The sequence below is a fragment of the Ochotona curzoniae genome, unplaced genomic scaffold, assembly GCF_017591425.1.
Source record: "Ochotona curzoniae isolate NIBS_2020 unplaced genomic scaffold, NIBS_Ocur_1.0 scaffold_461, whole genome shotgun sequence".
Lineage (NCBI taxonomy): Eukaryota > Metazoa > Chordata > Mammalia > Lagomorpha > Ochotonidae > Ochotona > Ochotona curzoniae.
Genome location: NW_024467120.1, coordinates 11256172 through 11283690, shown reverse-complemented (window position 1 = coordinate 11283690; position 27519 = coordinate 11256172). Strand labels below are relative to the sequence as shown.

The 27519-nt window shown below is 41.0% G+C and overlaps 1 protein-coding gene across 3 annotated transcripts in view; it reads right to left on the bottom strand.

The window, feature by feature from the left end:
• The window catches only part of CARMIL1 (capping protein regulator and myosin 1 linker 1), a 318749-nt gene that overhangs the window by 118002 nt on the left and 173228 nt on the right, over positions 1 to 27519 (bottom strand). For all 3 annotated transcript variants that reach the window (XM_040967705.1, XM_040967702.1, XM_040967704.1), the window contains exons 9-11: positions 12723 to 12798; positions 10145 to 10233; positions 8961 to 9055 (exon numbers count right to left, since the gene is read on the bottom strand). In XM_040967705.1, the coding sequence (XP_040823639.1) occupies positions 8961 to 9055; positions 10145 to 10233; positions 12723 to 12798 (260 nt within the window). The remainder of the gene's footprint in view (positions 1 to 8960; positions 9056 to 10144; positions 10234 to 12722; positions 12799 to 27519) is intronic.

The window sequence follows — 27519 nt, the reverse complement described above, 5'->3', positions numbered from 1 at the left end:
CTAAGAGTAACAAAAGAAAAATGGAAATATTAGCTCATACACACACACACAGAGTTATGCATTGTATGCTGAACTTTCAATGACAGGCTTCATAACAGTACTATACACCATGCAGCATAGGTGAAGGCCCAGCAACAACATCCAGGCTCTTTAACTGCACTCTGAGATGTCTGTAAAATGATGAAATCACCTAAAAATGGATTTCTTAGACTGCGCCCCTGTCTTTGTTAAGCAAAAGATGACTGTACAGGGTCACATATGAAAAAAAGATTTTTAAAAAACACACCCTTATCAGTAGCCCAATAAAACAAATAAGCACAATATTAAGATATAGATAGTATTGAACATAATGAAAAAATCATTTAACTTATGCATTCAAAACACTAAAATCCATTAACTACAGAGTATATATGGAAGATCTGTCAAAAGTGACTATGCTAAAACCTAAAGCATGCCTCAAAAAATTGTTAGATATTCTTTAAGCAAATTATAGAAAATATTCCCCATCAGTATTTCTCTTTGACCATTACTATGAAAGTAAGAAATGAATTATGAGGATTAACATCCAATTATACCTTAAACAATGTGTTTCTAAACAGCAGATGAGTTCAAAAAAAGCCTACCTTGAAATTTTGGTATATAGCTAAAGCTATATTTAGAGAGCAATCAATCGTGGTTTTAAGTATATATTATAATAATAAAGACAAAATTATTTAACTATGCAAATCAATACTGTGAAACAGCAGCAAATTAATTGCCACTCAACATCTACAAATAGAAAGCAAATAATAAAGAAAAAAGTAAGTAATTAATTAAAGGAAAAACACCCAAAAACAAATACTAAAGCTGACAGCTCAAAAAGACTAAGCAAATTAATAAACCCTAGAAATACTGGTTTAAAAAAAATGAATAAATGACAAAGGGCAGGAAGGAAGCAGGGATGGGGATACAAATTATCAAAATCAGAATCAAAAAAACAATATTAGCATAGGTTCCCACAGACAATATTTTGGATGTAACTAAAGTGCATAGAAAACTCTAAGTCAAACAACTAACATTTTAGAAGAAATGGACGTGTTCCCTATGAAAAAAACACAACTGACCAAAGCTAATGCAGGAAGAAGTAATCTCAACAGTACACATAAAGTTTGGTCAACAACACATCATATACACAAAGGTAGTTCAATTAAGGTTATAGTGAAGCTGAAAATTCCCTATGAGCTAACAACATCAAAGATGTCCAAACAGTGTAGTGTAATATATCATTCATGCACTTATGTGATGACTACTGTGCCTCTGGTTGCATCAAAGCACAGCACACTCAATTATTTACAGTGTGTAACAGTGGATGACCATAGCAAAAACTGTGTTACTGTGTTTTTTTTTTTTTTTTACCACAACATCCTTTTTGCCACTGTTTTACAGGATACTCCTTCATGCTCACTAAAATTCTTCATTGTATCATTCTCTCTCAAGCCCGATTTTATCTTGCGTTGTTTTGTCCCTGGCTCTAGAGGTAATAAAATCTGCAGCATGCATACAAGTAGTCTGCTCCCAATGCAACGCGCTATGTTTGAGGAAGCAGAAGCAAATGGTCCAAGTGATTAGGCCCATCACTCACTTGGAAGACTGCAATAGAGTTCCAGGATCCTGGCTACCATCTGGGACAGACCTAGCCATTGAAGCCATATGGGGAGTGAATCAACACAGGGCAGATCTTTCTCTCTTTCTCTCTCTCTCTCTCCCTACCTCCCCCCCCCCATTCTATTTTTCAAATAAATATTTTAAAAACAGGAAGTTTAAGGGAAAGTGGAATTAAAACATAAGTATACTTGGGTACCAAAAAACTGAAACTCAAACATACGATTTTCTTTTCACACTATGCATTTTCCATGAACTTTTGTGAAGACACCCTCATACAGACACCAAAAGTGATAAGCATTAAACAATGACACTCCTAAATTAGAGCAAAAATTATACAATAAAATAGTAACATGCCCAATACTAAAGGTAAGCAGGATGATGGGTAAATACAGACATAGGCAAAGGTTAACTGTATAAAGTATTTTTTAGGGGTAAGTTAATCCACCCACCTGCAAGCACTGGCTCCCATGTAAGAAAGCAGAGTGCCTGTTGCTCCACTTCCAAACCAGCTCCTGTTAATGTGTCCTGGGAAAGCAGTGAAATATGTTCCAAGTGCTTAGACCCCTGTACCATGTGGGAGACTCAGATGAACCTTCTGGCTCCTGGCCTTGCCCAGGATCAACCTTGGCCACTGCAACTATTTGAGGTGTGAACCCATACACAGATTTTTTTTCTCTCTCTCCCCTATACTCCTTTGTGTGTTCCTTTCCTTCTTTCTCCATAACTTTTCCTTTCAAATAAATAAAGAAACCTTTCTTTTTGGGGGGGAGGTATTCTTTAAAATCAAATTCCAGGTAAGCATGTTTAATGGTTATTTAAGATAATATTTAACTGGGCCTGGCACGGTAGCCTCATGGCTAAATCCTCACCTTGTATACACCAGGATCCCATTTGGGTACCAGTTCATATCCAGGCTATTCCACTTCCCATCCAGCTCCCTGCTTGTGGCCTGGAACAGCCCAATGCCTTGTGACCCTGCACCCACATGGGAGGCCCAGAAGAAGCTCCTGGCTCCTGGCTTCAGATAACCACAGCTCCAGTCGTTGTGGTGACTTCGGGAGTGAACCAGAGGGTAGAAGATCTTTATCCCTGTCTCTCCTTCTCTCTGTAAATCTGACTTTCCAATTAAAAAAAATCTTTAAAAAAACACATATTTAACTAAAATGTTTTAGACAAATACAACATAAAATTCTAGGGCTTGGTGATATAAGATCAAGCCACAACAGTTTCTACAAAAGAATGCAAACATATATTTTCTTGGTGAGATGTTTTAATTAGTTAGCCATCCACAAGGCAAAATATATTATATTTGCTTTTTAAAGAAACTTAAATACAAATATAAAAGAGGCATGACTGCTGAATTAGCATTGCTCACTGAAATGAAAGACATAAATTTTGTCTCCCTCCAGAGAAAGTTCTAAGTTGCTAGGGCACAACCTAATAAGTTCATTTTAAAACCAACTGAAATAGAGTAACTATATTTTTAAGTGGTATATTTTTATTTCTAGAATATACTTGTTAGATACCTTAATAAACATCTCATAATCAATTTTACATATATTCTTTAGGAATACAGTAACTACATGAAACTCTATTATCAGTTACATCTGATTCTAGGACCTAAGGACCTTTTCTCCATCTCTCCAAGTATCCACCTGCTAACCAGAAACAATCATGGCATTCAAGTTGTGTCACTGAGATAACGCATAAAAACCTTTACTGCTCAGTGTTAATGTTCTTATAAAATCATCAGGCACCACACAAGAGGACCTTGAGAAAGTGTACACATCCTCCCTTCAAAACAGGCCCATCAGCTCAGGTTTTGCAGGATCTATAATCTTAGTGTTTAACAGGACAGAGAGGGTCTCAGTTGAGCCCGCCCTAGGACACAAACATGGATTCTCCCTCATGAAGGTTTCCTCCCCAACAGAGAAATCAAAAAACAAAGATGTCAAAACCAACGTGCAACATAAAGATAGCTTTAGGAAATTACGGAAATATCAACTTTTTCTGGGTTAAATGACAATTCCAAAGAAGATACTATTTCGTATCTATCATCTAGATGCCCAAAAACTTTAAAGATGAAGGTAATTATTTTAAAAAATATGTTTTGGCACACTATCAAATAAGCCAAGATTTCCTAAATAGTATACCCAAAATTGTTTCCTTCTAGTTCTGAAAAAAAAACATCCAGCTAACTAAATAAGAAATAATCACAAACTACAAAATGAGACACTGACAGATAGATGGGTCAAGAAATCCTAGTTGGGGAACTGATCTGTGGGTTTTACATACTGCTCTTCAGCACGGCCCAAAGCATGTTATCCCACAACCAGCTTACTCACCCAAAACAAGGGAATAACAACACTGTGCAGTGGGACTTCACAGGGCCTTTGATGAATCCAATGAGGCAGTGAAAGCTGACTTAAACAGTCACAGGCCATCATTATGCTTTCTGTGTACTATCTCCTTGAAGAACATTTTTGCTTGATGGATACTAGCTGTTTCAAAGATGAGCCAAAGATAATACACTCTGACATTTTACATTCTATTCCATTCCTTTTTGGTTTTTAAATGGGTGTCAAGAAGTATCAAATTGACTTCCTGGCCTGTTAATGGGTTTTGATCCACAGCTTGAAAAAACACAGGGTTAAAAAAGGCCAAGAGCCAACTGGGGCAAGGCTGGGTTTTGTAACCACAATAAGGACAGCTGGAAAGTGTAATGGGGCAGTCAGGGCCATGGTCTAGTCATCTGTTGGCACAGTTCTTGCAGAAAGAGCAATATAGCATTTGAAGCATTATTTATATACTCTATATCTTATTTATCAAATCATATTTTACCCTTTTTCACCACAAGCCAGAAGACAGCAGGCCTCTTTAATGCATGAGTATCACAAAGAGATTGTGCCATAAATAACAGGGATTTGCCGCATCAACAATCACACCACAAAGCAAGGAGCCAAACTTTCTAAGAATTTCCAAATGGATCCTTAAGTGGATGGTTAAGTGCAAGACCAAATTCTACTCCAGGTTTAAATTCCTCAGAATTCTGAACTACTACCCTGCAAAGACTCTGCCCTGTGTTTCCTTGAGTTTCCCTCTAAACAAACCTCCTTGGTATGTTCTTTTGTATACTACACAATTTCAAGAATCACTCCTCTCCCATCTCTATGGTTTCTGAGCATAAAACACTGCAATAAAAAGTTCAGAAGCTACTAGTTGTTTCTCTAGATTGAAATTTTAATAAATACTCTTCCGACAAGTAGGCTAGTCATGGAGTTTCCATGCATGAACAGAAAAGTGATGAATCATCTCAGAGCAAGTAAAACACTGTATTTAGAAGCCTCAGCCCCAAGGAGGAAGACAGCGGGGAGATTCGGGCATGGGAAATTACCTATCAGCAAACACAACAATCAGTCACTCCAGGAGCAGTAGGAATGAGAAATGTCTTTCCTTGAACATATTTTCAAGACTGTCGAAACATAGGGTCTGTGAGCACAAAGCCCCCTAAGGGTGAGTTGGAACACACTTGAAGCTAGGGAAAGTATCTTCACGATGATTTACACCTCAGTGAATGGCTGCAGGGAGATGCCAAGACACAGCCTCAGGTCTCACCAGAATGAAGTGTCAAGCACAAGGGTGGAGAATTCTCCTCAACAACAGTTTCCACAGATTTCACTCTGATTTTCAAATGCAATGTTTTAAAAACTACCTAAGTGAGTTAAGAGGAAACTAAATCAAACTCAATATGAAGAGAGTGCTTATAAAATTATGGACAAGATCTCATACACTGTATTCTTGTTTCTTTAGCAGGTAGAGAAAAGAGGGAGTAAGATAAGAAGAAACAAGCGACAAAGACATCAGGAAGAAACGTCCACACTTATGTATAATGAGGGCAGGGTGCAGTTGGTTTCATATCATTGCCATTTGAGCCAAAGGATTATTATAGGAACTCAGATGAGGGTCTGATTTTTAAAAATCTGCCCCCAGGCATGAGACAAGTTGTCCATCAAGGCTGCATCTCTCAAGCACGAGAGGTTCAGAACAAGACAACGATGAAAGCTCTTGGCCCCAGCCGTCCCCGACCCTCTACCACAAGCCTCACAGCGGTCTTAGCAATCTGATTTCTGTCTCTCAACCTCTTGAAGTTTGTCTACATTGTAGCATGTGCCATAATCGTGTTCCGTTTGGCTGACGGGAAGCATTCCACTGCACAGCTAAATCACACTGTATTGATCCACTCATCACAGCTATTTGGTTGTTTCTTCTTTCAGATGACTATCAGTAACACTGCTATAAACATTTGTTCACAGATCTTTGTGTGATATATATCTTGTTTCTCCTTTAGATGACACCTGGGAGCAGAATCACTGGGTTACCTGACCAATCTGTATTTAAGACATTGTCTACTTTGTTTTGCAGTGAAAGTACTTTACACTCTCTCACCAGCAATGGAAGACTTGCTTTTCCTCCCATCCTCTACAACCTCTTGCTTTGATGACTGACCTACTCAAGGCAGTGAAATGATTACTGCATGTGACTCTCATTTGCACTTCCCTATTGCTAAAGGAGGGTCCTCTTGCTGATGGCCCCAAGCTCAAGATTTCATCTCTTACAGGGCCTGCTGGTGACAAGGGCAACCTTCTGCTGATGATGTCCACCAGGAATTATGACCCATTCCCTCCCCACCTTGAAAGCACAACCAAAACAGCTCCCCTGTCTAAACTGGGTGATCTGCCCAATTTCCATGATATGATACCCCTTTGTAACATCTGACTAAGAGAACACTTGCTTTTCCTATAAGAATAACTACATTCCAGAGAAACCCCAAGACTTTGCATCCTCTCATGCTATTAGGGTGCCTCTCAGGAGATCTACTTTCCTAATTTTATCGCAAACTTTAAGCTCACTACATGAGACTCTGTAAAGTCATCTGCAAGATTTTTGCTTGAACATCCCATGGGCATCTTTTCCAACACACAACAGGGCCTCCATCAGAAATAAAAAGCAGAACTGAAAATCTGCATCAGTACCATCAGCTCAGATGAATAATTAATCCTCATCAAATATATAACATTGACAGATGAAAGTCCCTGATGCAACAAAGCTGCAAAATACCCGCAACAGAAATTAAACACAAAATACGGCTTCTAGAGAATGCGATTCCTTTCCAAGCCCCATCTATCTGAATTCACACTGTCAAGTTTCCCTTTCTGAATCTTACAGATTCCTCCATCTCTCCAAGGAAGTAAACTTAAAGGAAATTTTTTTGCCTTACCATTAACTCTACAACTTCAATCTCCCTTGTCTCATACTGAAAGTGTGTTACATACAAAAAAGTACTTGCGAGGGGCAGAATTCTAAGATGGCCATCACCAATGCCACTCTGGGTATCTACATGGTATGTGATTCCCCCCAGCACGTCAGAGACTGGTGGTTATTATGGGACAGCAGCTGTGATGGCTGATGTGTTGACTGGGTGGGCCTGCCCAGCCTGGGAATAGTTTACGAGAAGCTAACTCATCACAGAGACAATGTTATGGTTTGAAGAATGAAAATCCCCCAAAAATCTACATGTCAAACTCTTGTCACCTGGGAAGCAGTGGAGCCTGTAGGAAAAGGAATCTGGCAGGAGGTCCCTAAACCACAAGAAGTACTACTGCCTTCAGAAGATACTATGGGACTTCAACCCTCCAATACTGAGAGCTAAATAGACCTCCTTATTTCATGAGTAGTGTAACTCAGATATACTGTGGTAGTGATACAACACAAAAAAACATAGATGTGCTATAGCTGCCTAAACCAATCAGCACAGGGTGAGCAGCGTGCCATGTGGCAAGGACCTAAGCAAAGGTACTAGGAACAGGGAGTGGTCCCTCTGTAGCTACCAAAAACAGGAACTCCAGTCCTACAGTCCCAAGGAAAGTATTCTGCCAACAACCAGTAAACTATAGGAGAACATCACTAACAAACACTTTTAAAATCATGTATAGGATCCTGCACAATAGCCTTGTGGCTAAATCCCCGCCTTGCATCACCAGGATCCCATATAGGCACTAATTTGTGTCCTGGCTGTTCCACTTCCCATCCAGCTCTCCGGAAAAGCAGTAGAGGATATGCCAAAACCTTAAAACTCTGAACCCACATGATAGACTCCCCTCCCCACCCCCCCAAAAAAACCCACACAAAACTCCTGGCTCCTACATACAACTCAGCTCATCTCTGGCCATTGCAGCCACTTGGGCAGTGAAGCAGCACACAAAAGATCTTTCCTCTATATCTCCTTCTCTCTATAAATCTACCTTTCCAATAAAAATAAATAAATCTTCAAAAAATGTTTAGATTGGGTCTCCAGACATTGCATGGAAAAATGCATATTATGAAAATGGCCAGCATTGTGGCCTAGCAGGTAAAGCTGCTGCCACAATGCAAAAATCCTATATGGGTACTGCTTCAAGTCCCCACTGCTCCGCTTTCAATATATCTCCCAGCTACATCATGAGAAAAGTAGCAGAAGATGGTCCAAGTACTTGGGTCCCTGGGTCTACATAGAAGACCTAGCTGAACCTTCTGGCTCCTGGCTTTGGCCTATTATTGCCATAAGTAGAGTGAACCAGCAAATGAAAGAGCTCTCTCTCTCCTTCTACCTTTCAAATAAATACATAAAACTTTTTTTTCCCCAATTTTAAATACATTGCATTTTCCACTTACATACAGTGCCTATCAAAAGCAGTGTTATTTCCTTTCCTTGTACACATATTTCATTTTTAAGTACTGAGAATGCCAGTAATTTACTACAGTAGCCAAACTTTAAGACAGCCAGAATTTGCTACAAATTTGGGTCCTTCCATCTTTTATTGTGTGGAGCAATGCTGCATCTTCCCTGGTGTTGGCTTAATCCACCTCATCAATGGTGGGCCTCCCCCAGCTGAAGCAGCGCCCCCACCAGGGAAGCTCCCAGGTATACAGCTTGGTGATCATTTTTCTCAAAAAACAAACAAAGAGAAAACTATGCATAGGCCTCAAAAATTTTTTGCAGGATAAAAAAGCTTCCATTCTTCTACTAACTTTTAGAAGTATCCTTATAGATAGTATTTGTAAGATAATATTCTGTTCTTTATATCATTCCCAAAACACATTCATCAGATAACGCATTAGCATGAAGAGGACGGATGAACTAGAAGCTGCAAGAGCTTTAACAGCATTTATAACAGGATTCCAACTTGGGTTGGCATTCCTCCCGAAGCCTGGTTAAATCGGAGCCCTCCAACCCTCCCACAGCCCTGGCTTCAACAGTGATAGAAAGGGCACAGCACCTCTATCCTCCAGTGCGTTGCCAGCAAGGTTAATCGTGTGGAGTCCTGAGTTGGGATTATGTGCGAGCGCACTGGCCAGTTTTTGTGCAAAATCTCTGCAAGGGAACAAAACAAACAACTAAGATGCAAACACTGTTCAGACACAATATGTCAAAGTTTAAACATTAAGCATTTCAAGGTTTAAAATGGGTAAAATCTAAAAAAGCAACCCCCCCAAAACCTCTCATTATAGTAATCTATATACATAATATAGCATTAATAAAGAATTTTAAAAGCCACAGTCAAAAATGCTAAATTGACCAAAAGCAAAAGTAAAATATACAATTGTCACTTAAAGACACATTAGTATACCACATTAATATGACTACCTGGTGAATCCATAATTTAAGAAAAAAATGGATAAAATTAGCTTCTCATGAAAATTTTAGTAGGCTATTGATTGTACTTTAGCTTTCATTTTACACAATACTTATGAATGTAAAACTGATTACTCTATTTAATTCAAAGGCTTCAAGTGCTAGCACTAGATTTTGCAAAAACCCAAATCATTATTTTACTAAACTTGAAATAACATACTGAAAGCATACTATGGTTACAAAATATCAATGCAACTCATACTGCTAACAATAAAGCTGAATTTAGTGACTACCAACTATTCAGGAAGAGATCACGTAAATGTTAAAAGTCAGAGAGCAATCCAAAAAAAGTATGAAATATTTTATTACTACAACTCCCAGTAACAATAAATAATACAAACATCTAAGAATAAACGGCACATGCTTAAAGTCTCCTCTCTTTCTCTCTATATTTAATTTAGCCTCACAACTTAAATTCCATGAGGTAGGTACTACTATGGCCTCCACTTTAAAGACAACGAGGCCAAGCAACAAAAAACTTAAGCAACTTGGCCAAGCTTATGAGGCATCTGACTCAAAGGCTCGTACTCCTAAGCATAACACCATTTTCAAAGCCTCAAAACAAATATTAAGTGACACAATAACAACAAAAAAAAAGCCATCAAATCCTTCACTTTGCTCATAAGGATGGGGAAAATGGGGGATTTTTTTTTAAGGGAAAACATTGTACGTACTCCATAGATAAGTAGTCCAAGTTATTTTTGTAAGTAAGCACCAATGGCATAAAATGTTAAAGCACCAGGCCCATATATTCAGGAAAACACTCACGTTCTAAGTCCAGCATTTTCCAACACCAATTCTTCCAGTCGATTGGATCTACTCACCACCCTAAGGATCTGTTCGCAGACATCCGCAGACTGTAACAAAAAACAATCTTTGACCGTTCCACAAGTCTAAAACACTTTGTTTTAATGTTATAAATCTATGGAATACAAAGTTTTAACTAAACAAAACATTCATCAACACATAAATTCATGCAACAGACTCCTAAGCACCATCATGATGAAGATCCTGAAAGTATTGCAACGCACAGGACAAAATCCCTGATTTCATAGAGCATCAGCCTGGGACAGCCTACCTCTTATAACACCTGCGTCCTTTACCACAGTGCTGGCTGAGTCCCAGTCACTTTACTTTTGATTCAGCCTGCTATTGACACAGAAGTACCTGGGAGGCAACAGAGGGTTGCTCAAAGTGTTTGGGTTCCTGCCATCTCATGTATGAGAAACAAAGGAGTTCCAGACTCCTAGCTTCACCTGGTCCATCCCTGGATGTTGTGGGCACTTTGGAAATAAGCCAATGGATAGAAGATCTGTGTGTGCTGAAAGAGAGTGCACATGCACATGCACTTCTCTGTCTCTTTGTCACTCTGCCTTTCAAGTGCATGAGGAAAAACAAAAAACATAGAAAAGAATGTGCCACCCAGTAGCGGGGGAAGGCAAAAACACTGTTAATGTTTGAGACTGTTCCACCCAGATCCAGATTCCTGTTGAAAACCTGATCAACAATGTGATACTATTAGCAGGTGAGGTCTTGGAGGGGGATTTAGGTGGTGAGAACAGAGCCTTCATGTATGGGAAAAATAAATATCCTAACGGAGCAGCTTACAGAGAGCAATCCCACCCCTTGTAATACATAAAGACACAGGCATCACACACAATCCAGAAAGTGGACTCTCACCAGACACCAAATCTGCCTGCACCTTTGATCTTGAACTTTCAGTCACAGAACCATGAGAAAAACATCTGCTATTTACAAGCCACACATGGGTACTTACTTCCTCCACACTTTGCTGGGCAGCACTGAAATAGTCAGGTATATATTTCCACCCTAAACATCTGAGGCGGTTGGAAAGAGTGGAGGCCTGAGATAACAAAATGCCAGCACCAGTGGCATGGATACCTTCTTGTCTAGTGAATTGGGACAACTTCCAAAAGTGGAATGCCACAGCTTCCTTGGAATTCTCTTCTGGCTCTACCTCAATACTCCCAAGCTCCAACATCACTGCACTGGTACCACCCAGCCTAACTGAAATAGTTCCCACAAGCCCATATTCCCATATTGGCTCAAATCACAACCTCTCTGCTGGTCTGACTGCAATAATCGAAATAACCACAGTTAAGTTATAAAATGCCTCCAACAGGTCAGGTATTGTTAGAATTTCTAGACACATCATTTACTCAACTCAACAACCTGAAAATTAGTGCTACTGCTATGTTCATTCATGCATCTATTTGTTGACATGAGCTTTATTGAGCAGCTTCTACAAACCACACTGGTAAGCACTGGACAGACAAGAGTAGGACAACAGTTCCAAGTAACTCACAGCAATAGACAGGCAGGGAGCCGAAGCCCTGCAAGGCCAGGTAACACACCTAAGCAAGCTTGGGCTTTTAAGGAAGGCTGGAATCTAAACCAGAGTTTCAGCTTCTAAATCCACCCTTATCTTACATTAGATTGGCTTGTAAGAGGCACAAATGAGTTCAGCCCATTTTTACACATATAATACCTTCAGCCACCCCCACCTATATTCATAGAATTAATTCCTACCCAATAGCTAACTGCAGCTCTCCACTTTGTACAGATCCAAACATCATGCCGAATCCTATCTTTTCAGCCCAGAAATCCGAAACCCTCAGATTCAATGACCTTGGAAGGGTAGTGGCTTGTATGTGAGAGCCTTCAAAAAAACCGCCTCTAAATTATACCTCATCCTAGGTGAAGCAATGAGAAGCCAACCATAGGCTGAGCATCTTTCCATATGACTTCCTACCATACATAACAGGGCACTTATTTCCTGTAGTAAAACACCCTGAATACTTGGCCCCTCCGTGTGTTATAAAAACTAATGGATTTCACTTTGATTTCATATTCCTTATATATATTACTGTATCCAAAATCATCTAGAAAGTTAACATTAACTATTATAACTCAATCAGACCGGTTGTATCTATGAATGGTTTCCTGAATTCCTACAAATGGAAAATCTATGGAGATGAAATACAAGAACATAAAATATGTTGTTTGCCGCAGCACAAATCTAATAGCTTTTTGCCAATGGAATGACGATGCTCTGAAGGCTACATGAAATCTCTGTACATCTTCTAAAATTGCCTGAAGCAGCTAAAAACACGAAGAAGCACTTCCTTCTCCAGCATCTCTCTTTAAATCTTCACAAAATGTTGTACAAATCACTTATAGGAAAATATCCCCTCAAGAAATAAACCATGTGGAGCTCACCAGTGTGGCAGACAAACATTTAAAAAAAAAAAAAAAAGGAAAGGAAAAACCTTCAAGTTTTTGAAATGACCAAAGCCAAGCAAATGTGCTGTATCTGATCACTTACGAGTTTCAGATCCTTGGAGGACAGCTTGGTGAACCACTGGTTGTACTCCAAAGCAGCGATGATGGGGATGAGGTCTCTAAGAGGCAGAAATAAGAAAAGGTTTGATAGAGCTCTCATGAAACCCTCATGATACGTCATATCTATTTTCCTTCTGGGACATCCAGGTTTTATTCTTACTTCTCATTATTCACACACAGAACATCCAGCCCAAACTGTCTCAACCACCAGGCAGCAGTGAAATTCCCCGAGTCTTCTAGAGATTCTAATTTTGACTTCCAAAAGGAAAAGAAGCAATTAGCACAGTTCACTCGGAGAACCTCCTGGATGTAAGGAAAATCATGCATCAAACTCAAACATCTCGAACTGTATGTTTTCAGACTGTTCCTCCGTCAGTTCTTTAACCATCTTGGACTTGTTGGAGCAAGACCAGTGCCTCCCGTGGAGGATTTCCAATGCTTAAGGAGCCACTCAGGGCTTCTGGTAGATGTTACAGGGCATAGCTGTGGTTACCTCCCTGAGACAGCCCAGGTAGGCCTCCGTCTGACGCCTCGAGTTCATAAACTGCAGAGCAAAGCATCCGTCAGAGAACTTGGCATCCACTCCATTTGTCCATAGCCCTATCCCATGCTTGGGACAAAAAGCCAACAATCCCCGACTCATCCAATGCAGCCTTTGACTTCAGGCAGGGTCATCTTTCACTGTTGCATTGTGTTATAAAAACTTCTGTGTCCTTCAAAGCCTGTCCTCCACAAGCCCTCCCTGGCCACCTCAGCCACACGTGGCTTGCATCTCTATCTCTGGTTAACATCTGTTGTATACTGTCTGACATCACAGCTTGTTGCTTAAGCATCTATCCCCTACCCCCTTCTTTCGACTCCCAGTCCCAGGCTTGGAAATTCTCTTACAACCAAAACTCTATTTCTACTTTAGTTCTGTGATTCCAGTGAGGCCATCACTGGTTTTATTCTCAGTAAATGATAAGAACAGATATTTGCGATTTTACTGAGCTAGAAAAGACAGCAACAACATGAGCAGAGCATCATTACTGTCTGACGCCTCTGGACACTGCAGCTAATGCTGGGAACTCCACACAGCCCAGCTCATTAAAATCTCAAAACCACCCAAGGAGGCATTTCTGCTCACACCCTACAGATGAAGGGACAGATGTTCTGAGACATAAAAGGAGATCAGGCTGGAGGAACCATTCCTGGGCTGCCACACAATATCACATGTACGTGTCTTCTCATCAGACACGCTGCAGAAAAGCTAGGTGAGTGCCCACAGGGAGACAGAAACAGGAGGAGCAATGAGTGGGCTCCATCGCCAGGACCTCTGCCAACACGTCTCTTTACTAACTCTGCTCACAGTTAAGGGTTGGCTTTGTTGTTGTTAAGTTTTAGACTGTAAAAGAACAACTCTTCCCACAGGTGCCTTAAGGTCTCCGCTCCCTTCCCCACCGCTGACCAGGGAACTGGAGTCAGAACCAGGCACCAGGCTGCATCCACCAGCCTAATGTCAGGTGGTGGTGTGTCTGTGAGTGAATTCTACCTGCAACAGAGGCCTCCAAGCACATGATTTCGAAAGTCGTCCTGGCGACTTTACTATCTCAACCAGAAAGCATGCTCATCTCAGCTGCATTTGTGGGTTTCCCATCAAGGAGGATCACACTTCAAAACCTCCTCTGTGCAGGTGCTGTTCTGCTGCCTTGTGTGCCCGGAAGTGCGGCTGCCTTCTGTCACAGATGAAGTCATTTTCAGGACTTGGCGGACTCTGAGTCAGGTTTTACATGGGTAGTGATGAAATAATATCATCCCCACAGTCAACACCCAAAACCCTTGCAAAAAAAATACTTCAGTTCAAACCCCTACCAAAAATGACAGTGGAATAGTATTGAATATTGAAACTATATAGCACTATAAAGGTATATCTGCGTGACACAGCCAATGACTGCAAATGATAGAAGCTAAACAAAAATGATATATATGCTCATAAACATACAGTGTGGCTTGTTTGTTTGTTTTTTGTTTTTTAAAGGTTTATTTATTTATTTATTTATTTATTTATTTATTTATTTATTTGACACAGTGACCGAAAGACCAGGAGGTGAGGGATGGGGAGGGTGGGAAAAGTGAGTGAGCCACTTCTATTTCCTGGTTCACTTCCCAAAAGTTGAAAAGGCCAAAAAGAGGCCAGGGCAGAGCAAGGAGCCTGGAACTCCACGAAGGTCTCCCACAGGTATGGCAGGAGCCCCAGTAACTGGACTATCCTCTGCTGTTTTCTCCTTCCTGCGTTAGCAGAAAGCTGGATCTGCAGCAGAGACGCAAACTGACACCTGAATACAGCATGCTGGCATTGCAGGAAGCTTCACTCACCATGCTCCCACACTGGCCTCTATGCTGTGTTTTTGTAAAGTAAATGGCAATATATAAGTATTTCAAAGAACTCAGATAAAAACGGAATTGTGGAGCAGCAGGCTAAGCCACAGCTTTCAAGGCCAACATCCCATATCAGAGAGCTAGTCCAGCTCACCTACGATGTTTCTGGAAAAGCAGACTATGACCCTAGTGCTTGGGTGCTTTCCACCTATGTGAGAGATGAGGGCAGCGTTCCAGGTTCCTGGCTCCTGACTGTTACAGCCAACCATCTTTCAAATAAATATGTAAATAAATCTTTTTTAAAAGATAAATGTATTTTGGTGCAAGAAAAATTTGAAAGCCACACTTAACTGTTTTATAATATGCTTTTTCCATGAACTGTGAAGCTCCCTCCCATAGTATAATGCTATGTGAGTACTCTGTTCGGGTGATAAAAATATTTTTTTCTAAAAAATTTTGAATTTTTTAAAATTTTAAAATAATGATTAATGTTCATAATTTTTAAAGTTCTATGGATGGTATAAATAAAATGTAGCTGTGGAAAAACTGCCCAAGAAGTACACAGAAATTTAAACACAGAGGCATATCCTGCTAGCAGGTTCCTAGATGCTGTGTTAATGTCTAGATTTTTTCATGTTGAGAACATTTAACAGGAGACAGTGATTCCTCTTCATTAACACTTAGTACTTGCTAAGCACTGGGCAAGGGTTATGAGACAACTAAAAGGCACAGATCATTTCCCCCGACATACCCCATAAGTCAAAGACAGCCCCTACTAGGCTCTCTATAGCAAAGACACTTGCCAAGAAAGGAACATGTTAAAACTACTTAAGGATACAGTAAGGTCTGGGAGTAATTCCACCTAAAGCAGATGGGGAAGAGGTCGTGGGTCCTAACAGACAAGGAGGAGGCAAGCAGGGAAACAGACAGGAACAGCACATACGAGAGCACGGGAACCTGGGTGGGCCCGCAATACCAGATATTCCTACAGTCAACATGTGCCAGCCACTATGCATCAATCACTGTGCCTGCTGTTGCAATGGATGCAGCAAAGAGGTCTGCCCGGTGACAATGCCAGCGTGCCACGGCCTAGCAAGACACACAAGAAGGAAAAGGAAGAATGAAATACCCTGAGACACCACTGGTGACATAAAACGGTCGCTAACCAAGACAAGCAGGTGGGGAAGATCTGCCACAGAAGTTACTGAGCCCTCCGAGGTGAGGATGGAGGGGAATGCTTGTCCTAAGCAAAAGAAATGGGAAACAGAACAAGGTATGGCCATCTACTGACACCAGAAACATCATCTAAAAGAAAACTGGATAAACTGGAATGTGCCCAAACCTAAAACTTCTGTTCTGCACAACATGCTGTGAAGAGAAGAAAAAGCCATATGCAAGGAGAAAATATTTACAAACCACCCTTCTGCCAAAGAATTGTGTCCAGGATATGTGAGAAACTGTCAGAACTCACCGATCAGCATCAATTGCCACAATTTTAGAAATGGGCAGAAGATTTAAACAGTCACATTACCAGGAATGATATACTTGTATGTACAGCTGAGTGCAGGGAAAGATGCCTGAAAGTATGAGCCACCAGGAAAAAAACAAAAAAACAAATAAACAACACATGTATTGAACGGCTAATGTTTATTTATTCACCCATTTATAAGAGAGCGAGCTCTGATCTGCTAGTTGACTCTTCACATGCCCACCCCAGCTGCAACCGGGCTGGGGCCGAAGTCAGGAGTCAGGAACCCACCAAGGTCTCCCAAGGGAATGTCAGGAACTCAGCTACTTAAAGTCATCACCTGCTACATACTGCTTTCTGCATAAGCAGAAAACTGAACTCAGGCACTTTGATATGGCCAGCAGACATCCCAACCAGCAGCTTTAAACGAGGACAATTCAATTTAAAAACACAAACAAAATTTGGCAATACCAAATGCTAACAAAGAGAGCAACACAGAGAAGAATGAAAAACATTGTGGAAAATAATACATCAGTTTCTTGGTAATTTTAACATATGCTTGCCATGTGACTTACTAATCTCACTCCTAGGTATTCACCCAAGAGAAAAAACAGAAGCAGCAATATAAAAGCTTGTGTATTAGCTCCATTCAAGAAATGCAACACACAGCTTTTCCTGGGGATCTCAGCAAGGTCACTCACAGAGCCTGGGCCCCTGGCTGTGGGGAGTTCAGGTGACGCAGCAAGACTGCACAGAGATCTCCCAGGGGCTAACAACCTCCGCCATCACACATGAGGGAGCACGAGTTCACTCTGACTCATGATTACTCCCATTGAGAACCATTAAGTTTGCAGTGGTTCAATACACAGCAATACATAACCAGAGCTTTTAATATCTAAAACAAGACTTGCAGGTTACGCTAAGGAAGCATGACTGCAGGCAAGGAAACCACGAAAAGCTTTACAACAAAGAAACGGCTCATAAAGATAATTTGTGCAACATCAGGAGGATGTGTCAGGGAGATGACAGGCTGCAACACAGGCAAGCTGACCTGGTCCACAGAGGAAGGGACCAGAACCACAGCCAAGGCATAACAGATGATTGTTCACAGACTGACTTAGAAAGCTAATGTGAGCACAATCAAAACAAGCACACTTTTATAATCTGTTAGAAAACTAATAAGAATCACAAGGACTGCTAGGATAATTACTGTGATGCGACAGAAAATTGATCTGTGCAAGTAGAGGCAACAGCCCATTGATACAGTAGAGGGAATTTATAAGTACTTGCATCCTAGTATACAACTGTATACTGTGCTTAAGCTAACAAAATATCTGATCAACAAAATGGACAGTGGCTGGCACTGTGGCACAGCAGAAGGCAGCTTAACCTGCCAAATGCAGCCATTCCAAATGCTGCAAGTTCAAGCGTGGATGCTCCACTTCCAATGTAACTTCCTGTTAATATACCTGGAGAAACAGAATAATTAGGACCTGCACCCTTGTGGGAGACCTAGATGAAGCTCCTGGCTTCTACCTTCAGCCTGGCCCAACCCTGACTATAACAGTCATTAGAGAATTGAGCTAGCAGATGGACTGACTGACTCTCTCTCTCACTGGGCCTTTCAAATGGATTAAAAAAATGGATTCATTGTGTAATGTTTACACACTAGAACACAAAACCAAACCAAAGTGAATAAAATATACCCACACATACCAACACAGAAAAATGTCAATCTCTCAGTTATTTAGCACCTCTCAACCTGCCTGGAACATGCATAGAATATGAAGTTTTAAGTCTGATAAGATCAAGTACCCTGGAAGTACCTCAGCAAACACTTAAGGAAATAGCAAGGTCTGGACTGAATGACATTCAGAATTCCTAGAATTCATTGCTCCTGAATGTCAAGCCACGTAGACTGTCAGGACACACAGGAAGGCCAAGGCTATGAAATCTGAAGCAGGTATGCAACAAACACTTATGCCAGAACATAAGAGACAGCGAGCAAGTGGACCCGACGCAATGACTCAGTTGGCTAATCTTCCACCTTGCAAGTGCAGGGATCCCAAAAGGGCATGGGCTCATGTTCTAGCTGCTCCGCTTAGGCCAGGGAAAGCAGCAGAAGATATCACAAAGCCTTACAACCCTGCAGCCATGTGCAACACCCAGAATAAGCTCCTGGCACCAACCTTCAGATCAGCTGAGCTCCAGGCGCTATGACCACCTGGGAAGTAAACAACAGATGCAAGAAGATTCTCTCTGTCTCTCCTCTCTATCTGCCTTTCCAATAAGAATAAATTAATTAATAAAATAAATAAATAAATCTTAAAAAAAATACAGAGCCAACAGTGAGCAGATAACCCTGATGAGGTACCATTACAAGCAGAAATTCACAAGAAATTAACTAATAATTCACTTCTGGGAAATCATTTTCCTGGTTGTTCTCTTAGGACACAAAGTTAACAGTGAGTTCTTGAGGGAACCTTGGAGAGATCGACATGGGCACACATCTGGGCTCCTTGCTGCCTGTCCACCATCAGGCTGATCCCACCTTACTGCAATGAATGACCTGGCCCTCCAGGGGAAGCCATGCCTGTGAGACGAACTCTTCCTTTCCTTCGTGATGAGTGAGGCTGGCATCACATCACCTAAGGAAGAAGGTTTCCAAACACCAGCCACTGCCATAATAACCAATTTTTCTCATGGTGGGAACTGGTGACAGCCTTGTAGCTTTTTTTTCTTTAAGATTTATTTATTTGAAAGACAGATTTACAAAGACAGAGAAAGAGAGATCCTCCATCCACTGGGGCTGGGCCAGGACAAAGGCAGGAGCCAGAACTCAAACTAGTCATCACCTACAATCATGTCATCATAAACAAACATTTACCCAACTGTGCCACAATGCCAGCCCCTCTCAATGTGCTCTGTTTTGATCCACTAATGGACTTGTAGTAACGATGGGATCTTTGTCTTTGTTTTCTGGGTTTTTTTTAAGATTTATTTATTTTTATTGGAAAGGCAGATCAGATTTACAGAAAGAATATGCAGACAGTGAGAAAGATCTTCCATCTGCTGGTTCACTCTCCCAGATGACTGCAATGCCCAGAGCTGAGCCGATCTGAAGCCAGGAGCCAGGTGTTTCTTCTGGTTCTCTCACATGAGTGCAGGGCCCCCAAGGCTTTGGGCTATCCTCTACTGCTTTCCCAGGCCACAAACAGAGAGCTGGATGGAAGTGGAGCAGCAGGGATTCAAACTGGTTCCTACTACAAGGGATCCTGGCATTTGCAAAGTGAGGATTTAACCACTGAACCATCATGCCAGGTCCCATTTTTATTTTTATGTTGGTTATTATTTGAGAAGCAAAGAGAGAAAAAAACCTCCCAGTCACTGGCTAATCAAATGATGTGCAACAGCTTAGGCTTGGTTCTCTGAGTGTCAGGGACTCAAATGTTTTTAAAAATAATTATATTACTTGAAAAGCATAGTTACACAGAGATAAGGAGACAGAGCTCTTTGTTCCATTGCCTCACTCCCAAAATGGGCACAACAGCTGAAGCTGGGCCAGACCGAAATTAGTAGTAGGCTAATCTTCTACCTATAGTACCAGTAACCTATATGGGTATATGAGTATCAGTTCATGTCCTGGTTATTTCATTTCTGATCCAGATTATTTCTGATTATTGCCTAGAAAAGCAGTGGAGGATGGCCTATGTCCCTGGACCCCTGCACCCATTTAGCAGACCCGGAAAAAACTCCTAGTTCATGGCTTCAGATCAGCCTAGCTCCCTTTGTTGAGGCCGTTTGGAGAAGTAAACCAGTTGGGATTCAAAACAGCCAAGAAGCCACTCTAACAAAAGAAAGAGGAATGTCTGATCCCCTACGCCAAGTGTACATTCCTGGGTTCTAATTTTAAAAGCAAGACATATTCTGAAATAATCTTTCAAATAAAAATTATATTTGCTATTTTGAATATCAAAAGCAGTTAATATTTTAGGGAAATTTTAAAAAGATGCAAAAACAGGGGCTTGTGCAGTGGTGCAGCAAGCTAGTCCTTGACATATGGTACCAGCATCCCATACGGTCACCAGTCGATATCCCAGCTGCTCCACTCTGATCCAGCTCCAGATTAACAGTCTAGGAAAGCAGTGGAGTACGGCACAACGTCTTGCATCCCTACACCTATGTGGTAGACCTGGAAGAAGTTCCTGGTTCTCTGCTTCATACTGGCTCACCTCCAGCTATTGTGGCCACTTGGGGAGTGACCAGAGGATAGAAGACATTTTGCTTTCTCTCATGCTCTAATCTTGACTTTCAAATAAAATAAATACATCTTTCTTTTTTTAAAATGCCAGAACAAAGTAGCGAGAATTGCCATCTAAAGCTCTTGCCAAACAATTTGCTATTCCAGATTTCATATAATCTACTGACTTCATTTTTTCTAATCTTCACAAGAATCCAATTGTTCCAGTAATTTTTTTCAGACTGTATTTCTCTCCTTATTCCTTTTCCCCACTGCCATCTCCCAGTAATTAGGAAGACATGATAACTTTTAAACAGACACTGTGAAACATGACAGGCAAGTGATAAAGAACAAAAACAGCTGACAGATTTGAGGGATGGCTAGCAGCCCGGTACTCTACAATGTTGGAAAAGCACAAAGGGAGTAGTAATAATTCAGTGAACTTCACCACGATTATTTTTAGTATATCCACAAACCACAGGCGTGGACACTTCCTTCTCCTAGCAAATCTTCGGAAGCCTTATAGACTCCGAGGAGTTTTCTGCACAATGGCAAAGCTGTGTGCTCTTTGTATTCTGTGTGTGTGCCATGAGGGACAGACTATGCTTGCTGGAACAAGCCTGGTGAGCCACTGCAGTGCCCTCTGACATTCTTTAATGTCCTTTCTAGGGATAACTTAGACTTTTTTTTTGTCTTGATAGCTAAGCCGAACAAAAACTTCAACAGTATAGTAGAGATATCCTCACAATACTGCTGTGAGCAGAGAGAGATGCCCTGCGTAACAAACTATCAGTGAATGTACTCAACAAATCCAAAGTGTTTAAATAACTGAAACGATGTGCTGATGAGCACAATACCAGAGGCCTGAATGAATTTTTTTAACATTCACTCCTAAAAAATATATTTTTAATATTCCTCTACCCCATGTATGTTTATTTATAAATCATAAACATGTGCTGCTATGCTGGCATAAAACACAAGCATAAATACATTAAATGAATGCAAACAAAGTTTGTCTAAGTCCTATTAGCTATACTCATCTAGACATGCCACTATTTTGACTGACCAAAGGTACAGATCACTGTCCCATAGAACCACCTAAGAAATTCAGCAACAGGGCCCAGCATGGTAGACTGGTGGCTGGAGTCCTTGACTTGAATCCACCAGGATCTCATATGGGCACTGATTCTAATCCCAATGGCCCCACATCCCATCCAGCTCCCTTCCGGTGGCCTGGGAGAGCAGTGGAGGAGGGCCTGAGGCCTTGGACCCTGCACCTACATGGGAGACTCAGAGGAGGCTTCTTGTTCTTGGCTTTGGATTGGCTCAGCTCCAGCCATTGCAGGCACTCGCGGGGCGGAGGAGTGAATCAATGAAGATCTTCTTCTCTGTATCTCCTCCTCTCTGTGTATCTGACTTTTCAAGTAAAATAAATAAATGAAATAAATGAAGAGGGAAGAACAGAAGGAAGGGAGGGAGGAAGGAGGAAGGGAGGGAGGGAGGGAGGGAGGGAGGGAGGGAGGGAGGAAGGAAGGAAGGAAGGAAGGAAGGAAGGAAGGAAGGAAGGAAGGAAGGAAGGAAGGAAGGAGAGAGAGAGGGAGGAGAGAGAGAGAGAGAGAAAGAAAAGGAAAGAAAGAAAAGAAAAGAAAAGAAAAGAAAAGAAAAGAAAAGAAAAGAAAAGAAAAGAAAAGAAAAGAAAAGAAAAGAAAAGAAAAGACAAAAGAAAGAAATCCAGCAATAGGGTCCAGCACAAAGGCCCAAAGGCTAAATCCTCACCATGTATGCACCATCATTCCTTACAGGTGCCATATGGGTGCCAGTTCGTGTCCCAGATGCTCTACTTCCCATCCAGCTGCCTGCTTGTAGGGAAAGCAGTAGGGAATGGCTCAAAGCACTGGAACCCTGCACCCACATGGAAGACCCAGAAGAAGTGCTTGGGTTCCTGGCTTCAGATCAGCCCAGCTTCAACCATTGTGGCCACTTGGGGAGTGAGGCAGCACACAAAGATCTTTCCTGTCTCTCCTTTTCTCTGTAAATCAGCCTTTCAATAAAAACAAAAATAAATCTTAAAAAAGAAAAAAATCCAGGAATAGAAAGAAAAGGCAACAGTGCACACAACTGAGTGCCAACTTCCAAACACCACTTCTTCCATCTTAAATGAGAGCACAAATAAACTGATGGAGCTTAGAATAGCAAAGAATTACATCCATGCCCTCAGGACAACACAGTCCACACTTAAGAGCCCTGCCCAGGAAGCTCACGCTCAAAACGTTGGCCTTGATAGAAATATGACAATACAGAAGCATGAGCCTGGTGGCTGGGCTCTCACCGGCCATGTGGAAACTCAGCAACGCACGGCACTGAGCTTCTGGATGATTGACGAGATGGGCGCCTCTTAAAAACAGGAACAAGAACAATCAATGCACCTACAGCTTTCTGTTCTCCTCAGCACCACTGCTTCCACCTTCATCATTCCCTGTCTCCCCCATTTACAGTGTAATCACAGTCTTGACACGCCACCTCACACATGGACCACTGGGGGACCCCAGGAGAAATATACAACAAAAAGCCTGTCTCCATCTTTGACCCAGTGATATCTAAACCATACCAAACTGCTGGAATATACTTAGATGTAATTTTGGAACCTATCAATAACATTGGAGTAGGTAATTTTCCAAGGACTTGGTGATTATTGCTCTTGTACAGGGAATGACTGGATGCATCTGGCAGAACCACTGCCATCCTGACCTGCACTGACTAAGTGATCAGAGGAGGCCTAATCCTACAGTCAGTTCCCACAGAGCCAGAACTTGAAAGAGCAAAAACAACAACATTAAAAAGCACAGCATCCACAATGCTTAAAAATCTACCTTGAAGTACTTAGGGAGATCTTACAGGTTTTAATGGGGCAACAGAATAGTCAGAAACAGGGAACCAGGACAGCACACTGAGCAGCTGACACAGGTTCAGTGTAGGGCTTACGCTTCCCAGGCTCCTAACTCAGGAGGTCCTTGGGCATCACATGATGGAAAGATTCTGATTATTTTAGTATTGAGCCTAACTTGGAAGAACAGCAAGTCAGTAAGTCACATTATTCGTAGGGTCTCTACAACAACAGCAGTGACAAAAGCATTATCTTATAATAGCCATATCTAATCCTTCTAGAACCATCTTTCCTGGGTGTTGGAGTCCCCGATGTCACATTCCTGATTCTCCCATCTTTATACACGTGGAGAAGGCTGAATGCTTGGCCTTCCCTATTCATAGACCTGTTACACACACATGCACCTACAATGACCCTCCAATAAATGTAAACACTAAACAGTGTTGCTCACCTATATATGAATTATATCCAAACAGCTAAGGAATTGATTGTCATGGGGGAAAGATCATGTATCATAGGAGAATGATCAATCATCACAAGAGAATGATCACCCATGGTTGGTAACAAACTCCAGTTCAATACAGAGGTCACTGTTAAAGCCCATTTAGCATCTGCTATCGCACCTCCAATCTGTCTAATTCTTCTGTCTTTTTCTGTATGAGTCATATCTAAATGAGAAAGGCACGACTTTCTGTAAAACATCTCTAACTTACAGAATGACCCGTATCGCACTCCAATTATGCCTCAATCAGCCCTTCCAGACAAACTAGACCATTTAAGTAGGCGCTGGCTCCTTTGAGAATAAGCTTACTCAGACTTCTACAGCATAGAAATGTCTATCAACTGTCATCTGCTATAGCATGATTAGCAAATATTAATACAGGCTGAAATGCTTTTGATAATAGTTTGCGTGTTCTTCAAAGTTTTCATGCCTTACACAACAAACACAGTGTCTGGGGAGTAAGTCTAGTGGGAGGTGCTGAGCCTACTGAGCGAGCACCCTTAAAGGTAGTTCATCTCTAAGATTTAATTCATTACTTATCGGAATAGAGAGTGATATAGAGAGAGGGAGAGAGAGAGAAAATCCTCTCCCCACAGAGTCACCTCCCAAATGGCTGCAACAGCAAGGACTCAGCCAGCCTACTGCCAAGAGCCATGAACTTTATCTGGATTTCCCACATGGGAGGGAGCCTAAGTACTTGGATCTTGCACTGCCTTTCCAGGTGCAGTAGTAGGAAGCTGGATTGAAAGTGGAGAACTCTGATATGGTATGTCAGCATGGGAAGCAGTGGCTTAACCCATGGCACCACAGTGTTGGGACTGGAAGGTAGCTCCTGTGAGCGGGTTGTTTATATAAGTAAGGTATGGCCCAGTTCTTCTCCCTCTGCTTCTTGGCCTGCCTTGTAATTGTTCTTCCACCCTTGCCACACTAATATGGCTGCCCAATTTCAGAGTGGGACCCTCCAAAACCACAAATCATTAAACTTCCTTCCTAAGTAGCTCCTCTCAGCTATTTGTTACAGTGATAAAAGGCTAACTAAGTTAACACATGGGCCATCTTACAGGAACACAGTCTTTTTATACAAAGACTGGCTCTAATTTTAATAGTAATGATCACAGGGAAAAGTTAAACCCACAAAAATGAGGGAATCAACCCTAAAGATGAAGGTGTTGATGGCAGAACTCTTAGGGCTGGTGTTATGGAATACTGGGTTAAACTTCTGCCTGTGCCACCAGCATCCCATATGGACTCCAACTTGTACTGGTTGTTTCGCTCCCAGACTAGATCCGCCCTAATGTCCTAGCAAGCAGTGGAAGCTGGCCCAAGGACTTGTACCTCTGTCATCTACTTGAGAAACCCAAAAGAAAACTCCTGGATCCCAATTCCCAGCTTCAGCCTGGGCTGGACCTGGCTGTCGCAGCCATTAAGAGTGAACCAGTGAATGGAAAAATCTTTCCCTCTAATTCAAATTTTAAAAAAGAGAGATAGAGAGATCTGAGGGTAAGTTTAAACACTTAGAAATCAGCAGGAGAGATTTTACCAAGATCAGGGAGCCTGATTTTATAGCCAAGTGTTGTAAAAATATTTGAAAAACAACCTCCTATTTTAAAACAACAACAACAACAAATTTGGCTATCTCTAAAAGCTACAATTAAAAAAATGAGATATAATAAGAAATATTTTCAAACAAGTTAATAATAAATACAAATAGAAGTTATAAAACAGTTGGTCACCCAATATTTTAACACTTTAAGACTCCCTATAGATATCAAGATCCACAGATGCTAAAACCTCTTATTTAAAAATCTAGTCATATTTGCACACAACCTACACACCCTCCGTTATACTTTTCTTCAAATTACTTATAATATTTAACACAATGTAAATGCTATATAAATACTTGTTCTACTCTATTGTTTGGGGAATGATGACAAGGAAAAAAAATCACACATATTAAGTACAGACACCATTATTTTTCTGAATTTTTCTGACCCAAACCACAGGCTGATACTAAGGGCTAATTTTTTCTTATACTTCCCTTTGGATACATTATTCCCACATTAGAGGCTACTGATCTCAAGTAGGACTAAAAACTACCACCTACAACCTCTTCTGTGCAAATACAGAAGTGGGACACAGCCTCACCCACTCTTTTACACATTATTTACAGCTGTCTTCACACTGCTAGGGCAGAGTCCTATCATTCCAATTCTAAAATATGTACCATCAGATCATTTTCCAGAAAAACCTTTCCTATACTTGTTGTAGAGTCTAGAGTCCTCCTTCTAACCCCTTTGTCAAGCAAGAAAAGGAGATGATTCCAGTCTGCCACCTTAGCACAGTGCTGATGACCGCATTGAAAATTCCCCAGGTGAGGAACCAGACAATCCTTAGCTGGAATCCTCACTGTCACACACCCACAAGTAAGCACATTAAAACAAACTGCAATGTCCTTGGTGAAGCATTAAACATTATTCATTTACAAAACCTCAGCTCTTGAGTACATGCCTTCTAATATCCTATGTCACAAAATGGGGAGTACATGCAACATGTATCCTCTATGTGCCAAAGTGAGAACAGTCTCTAGGTGAAACACTTGCATTAATACTTGAAGTCATAAGCAGAACTAACTTCTTTTTTAGCATGACCCTATGAGTAAGATCACAGATATCTGATATCCAACCTGATCTGGGATTTGGCAGACACTTGCTCTAAAATGTAAGAAGTGAGCTTAGTCATTTTAGGAACGTCACTCCCAAAATTGCGTATCTAAACCAAAAACTTAAATTGGAAGAAACTTTCATCCACTATCAGTGCTTCATAGTGGGGCAGTCCTTTATTTTTTTTTTTTCCAACAGAAACAGTTAAATTTTGTTTCTTCTTGTACTTTAAAGTATTTGGAAGTCATGTATTTTCAACATTTTCTAAATACTACAATATCATAATCTGGTTAAACCCACTCAAAGTACAAGATATACCAAATGGATTTTAGTGTAATAAATTGCCAAAAGGCTTACTGATAAGATTTAGCATCGACTATCTAACTCATCTTTAAAAAAAGCACCTCTTGCTGAGTGAAGTCAAAAAGCAAAGAATACTGACAAATTACGTAAAAAGGCTACGAAAAACACTGTCTTTCCTAACTGCAAAAAAGAGATCTGCAAAAAAGAAAACCAGTACTACACTTCATGCTGATATACTTTTGTTTTTGAAAAACTAATCTTTCATTACAAAGCGCCTGGTAGTCTCCATCAATGCTATTTTGAAAATGATAAACATGTCTAATTCTATTTTCCAATTTTAATTTCTAATATGGTAACTACCAATA